The following is a 3,976-nucleotide window of genomic DNA, read 5'->3' on the forward strand; positions in this document are numbered from 1 at the left end:
GTTGTGTTTGATGCTAACTTGTAGCTAAGCTAGTAGTAATTTCAAAAACGTAGCTATCTATGGTTGTTTGATGCTAACTTTAGCTCAAAACACCGTTCAACTGACAGCCTTTGTTGTGTGTAATGCTAACTTGTAGCTAAGCTAGCAGGGAACCAACTTGGTTAAGTAGGTCAATTTTTACTGTGTTGACATTACAGAAATCTCTCGTTAGTGTCTCGAAGGCTACTTGTCGCAAAGTGACGCATGCGCAACTGAGAGCTTCACTCGTCGCAAAGTGACGCATGCGCGACTCAAACCTGCACTCGACTCACATTGGGCAGTGACAGTACATACTAAATGTAAAAAGTAAAAGTAGGAGATCTGCAAAATCTGATGTAATTGGACATTGTGGTATTTTTGGCATACTGCACATGTACTGGGACATATTAAATATTTTTATACCACACTAAATAAGTAATATAGGTACAGTCTATAATTGGAACCCAGGGTAAAAGAAAGTAGTTTATTTAAAAGTTAATTAACTATTAATTATTTAGATAATATATTATGACTAATATTTCAATTATTTTTCGTTACCACTTGATTTTAATCTTTTAAATGATAAAAGTAAGTCTACATTTTCTAAATTAAACTTCGTAACAAATGAAACTAACTCTGGGTGCGCGGGTGTGTTCGTTTTACCTCACCGCGATAATCCACACGGGCGGGGTCGAGGCATTACCGGGTTTTCTAAAATAAAAAAACATACTGGAAAAAGTCCTCATAACTTTTAAGTTGAAATTAAACGCGATGTTAATTAATTCAATGCGTGGACACCGGGAACTGGAAGAAGATCCAACTCGGGAGTTGGCCAGATTGTTGTCCCGGTGCGCTAACACCGCGCTCCGCTCGACGCCTGCCGACATCGAGCGCTCCCCGCGTTGCGCCATTTTGAAATGTTGGGAGAGGCAGAGGCGAGGCGAGGGAAATCTCAAAGTAACTGGAGAGCAAAGTCTACAACCCAGTAACGGAAGAGTGTAATTTACTTTCTCTGGTTGAATCCGTTTGGTGTTTTATTCATCAACTGGGCCGACGAGTCGCACGGCCTTCTCGGAGTTTCCAAAGCGTCACCATAGCAACACTCCCGGGTCAGAACCAACTGCCGAGCCGGGTCAGTTGCTCCAGTCCGGGGCCCGAGCCCACTACAGAGATACCCTCATGGCAGGTAAAACTACACAAAGGACCACCAGGTTAAGTGTTGTACGGCCTTTTAACATCAACGCCGGTCAATATAAGTAACAAGTATGAAGTAGCGTGCGGCCTTGTTCTTATTTTACTGGTTTTAGCGTCAGTTAGCTGAGTTAGCATCGTGCTAACGCGTGAGAAGTTGTGTGCTATGGTGTTGTGTTTTGGTGAAACTTAGGTCTGTGTTGCGTGCAGGAGCCGGTGGTGGGGCCAGTGATGTGCAGTGGTGCTTTTCCCAAGTCAAAGGAGCCATAGACGACGACGTCGCTGAAGGTAAGTGCTAATGTGGTGGTCCCTGGACACTAGCTAGCTAGCTAGCTAGCTTGCTAGCTAACCTGCTACGAATAGCATCCTGTACTTGTTGTTTTGACGTTAGCTTCAATGCTACTGCTACACTTTGTTGTTTGAGGTGTCATGCAATGATCCGTTGCTGGTTCAGAGCTTTAATGTACCTGTTGGCACTGCAAGAAGGAGAAAGGGGGTAATTGGGCTACATACTTGCAGTGGAGTGAGTTAAGCCTGCCACAGACTGGTTAAAAACTGATATATAGATATTTATTTATTGGGATCAACAAATATCTATCTATCTTTTTATCTTACATCATTCATCCATGTTTGGCATCATTGCTGCAAAATGCCAATGAGATTGAGTAAAAGATCCTTTTAGTCACTATAATAAGAAAGTTTCCCATAATGAGAAACCTTAACAAAATGTGCTTTACTACGTCGTTATTATGAGATGCTAAATCATTATTTTGGGTTACAGGACACAGTTAATTAAGCTATTTTCTACCAATAGTAGTTTGAACTGGATACCACGGATACAAATGATTAGAGAGTGAGATGAGTTTCTGCAAAGACGCTTTGCTGTTATTTTTTAACTGCATGCATGGCTAGATGAGGATGTAAGTGAGAATAATGAACACAGTAGATGAGGATAATTAGTAGTTTGTGATGGACTTATTTGCATGTAAAAGGCTAACGCTGTAGACGTTAAATTGTGTCTGAGAACAAGGATAAATGTGAGTCCTCCTTGTCAACGCGTAGCCCTTCTTTCCCTTTATGTGAGAGTTTGCAGTCAGATTGTATCAGGCACTGTGTGTGCTGTGTTTACACCCGAGTCTATATTAAGGATTGTACCCGTTCAGAATAGTGCCAGCCTGTGAACAGGGATCGATTGTTGTGTTGTAGGATGTGATGAGTGTCTTTGAAAAGTGCTGCATATTCGCGAATGGTCTTCTGAGATCGTTCAGTAGACTTGGGGGGGCAGTAGGGGAGTTGGGTTGGGAACCGAAGGGTCGCTGGTTCAAGTCCTCATAAGTATGGTGGTGGACTGGGAGCTGGAGAGGTGCCCATTTAGCTCCTGGGCACTGAACCCCCAACTGCTCGGGGAGCCTTTCCATGGGCAGGCCCCCCCCACTCTGACATCTCTCCATTAGTGCATGTATAGGTACTGAGCGTGTGTGTGTATTAACAGAGTTGAAAAACATTGTTATTTCCCCTTGCAGAAGTTATAAAGTCTACTATATAATAATTTTTATTTTATAATTTATTCTTGTTATTTATCCCCAGTGGCGAAATTACAATTTACACTCTGTTTGTTAGTAATCACTACACACAGGCCTGAACTACACATGCACTCTCAGGACCTATTCATGCACAACTGGAGTGATGTCAAAACTGCCAGTTGGACCAGCGCCCTGAGCGGTTGGGGGGGGGGGGGGGGGGGGGGGGGGGGGGATACGGTGCCTTGCTCAAGGACACCTGGCAGTGCCCAGGAGGTGAAGTGACATCTCTCCATAAAACAGGACGTACAGTATGTTTAACGCTGCTGGAAGGAAGTTGTGCATCATTGGAAGGGAAGCGTATCGTCAAACCTGAAAAGCGAACACACCTCAAGTTTGAACAAAAGGCTCCGTGGTGCTGCAGCAGCAATGTGAAACTCGTACCTGACTTCTAATGACACTCCTTTATCAACAGCTGACATCATTTCTACGGTTGAATTCAACCACTCTGGGGAGCTGCTGGCCACGGGGGACAAGGGGGGTCGAGTTGTCATCTTTCAGCAGGAGCCAGAGGTAAGATCTGGGGGACTTATCTCACTCAACTGAGGCCTTTGATGTTCTGTTCTTACAATAAAACAAGTTATTATCATATTATTTTAGTGAGAACTCATAAATAACTACAAATAACTAATGTTATGGAGACCTGTTTATGTTTTGTTATGAGTTTCTGTATTGTTTTTTTTACATACTGTATATCGGCATATCACATTTTTAAATAACCAAATATTCGTATCGGCTTTAAAAATCTTTTATCGGTCGGGCTCTACAAATAACTGTGCGGACAATCTGTCTCCAATTTAAGAAACAAAGAAAAACTCTGAACGTAGCCATTGTTTTGGTTTTTCCACATTTACTAAGAAACTGATCTCTGTTGTTGTTGTTGTTGTTTTAGAGTAAGAATCAGCCGCAGTCCAGAGGAGAGTACAATGTTTACAGCACCTTCCAGAGCCACGAGCCCGAGTTTGACTACCTGAAAAGCCTCGAGATCGAGGAGAAGATCAACAAGATCCGATGGCTGCCCCAGAAAAACGCTGCCCAGTTCCTCCTGTCCACAAACGGTTAGTCAGCCGGTTGGTTCAGTAGGAGTCGGTCATATTTAGTCACTTTACACTGAAACCTTCTGCATCTGTCCTCTGGAGACCGTCACCAGGACTCTGGGGTGTTATTCATCTCCCAGGTCTTTCCAT

The 3,976-nt window shown here is 43.3% G+C and overlaps 1 protein-coding gene across 1 annotated transcript in view; it reads left to right on the forward strand.

Annotated features, from left to right (window-relative positions):
• The first annotated feature begins 931 nt into the window (after nt 1-931).
• Nucleotides 932-3,976, forward strand: part of LOC117945278 (serine/threonine-protein phosphatase 2A 55 kDa regulatory subunit B alpha isoform-like) — a 9,945-nt gene continuing 6,900 nt past the window's right edge. Inside the window, exons 1-4 of the mRNA XM_034872682.1 lie at nt 932-1,204; nt 1,420-1,497; nt 3,205-3,302; nt 3,682-3,847. Of these exons, the coding sequence (XP_034728573.1) occupies nt 1,198-1,204; nt 1,420-1,497; nt 3,205-3,302; nt 3,682-3,847 (349 nt within the window). The 5' untranslated portion in view covers nt 932-1,197. The remainder of the gene's footprint in view (nt 1,205-1,419; nt 1,498-3,204; nt 3,303-3,681; nt 3,848-3,976) is intronic.

The sequence above is a fragment of the Etheostoma cragini genome, chromosome 5, assembly GCF_013103735.1.
Source record: "Etheostoma cragini isolate CJK2018 chromosome 5, CSU_Ecrag_1.0, whole genome shotgun sequence".
Lineage (NCBI taxonomy): Eukaryota > Metazoa > Chordata > Actinopteri > Perciformes > Percidae > Etheostoma > Etheostoma cragini.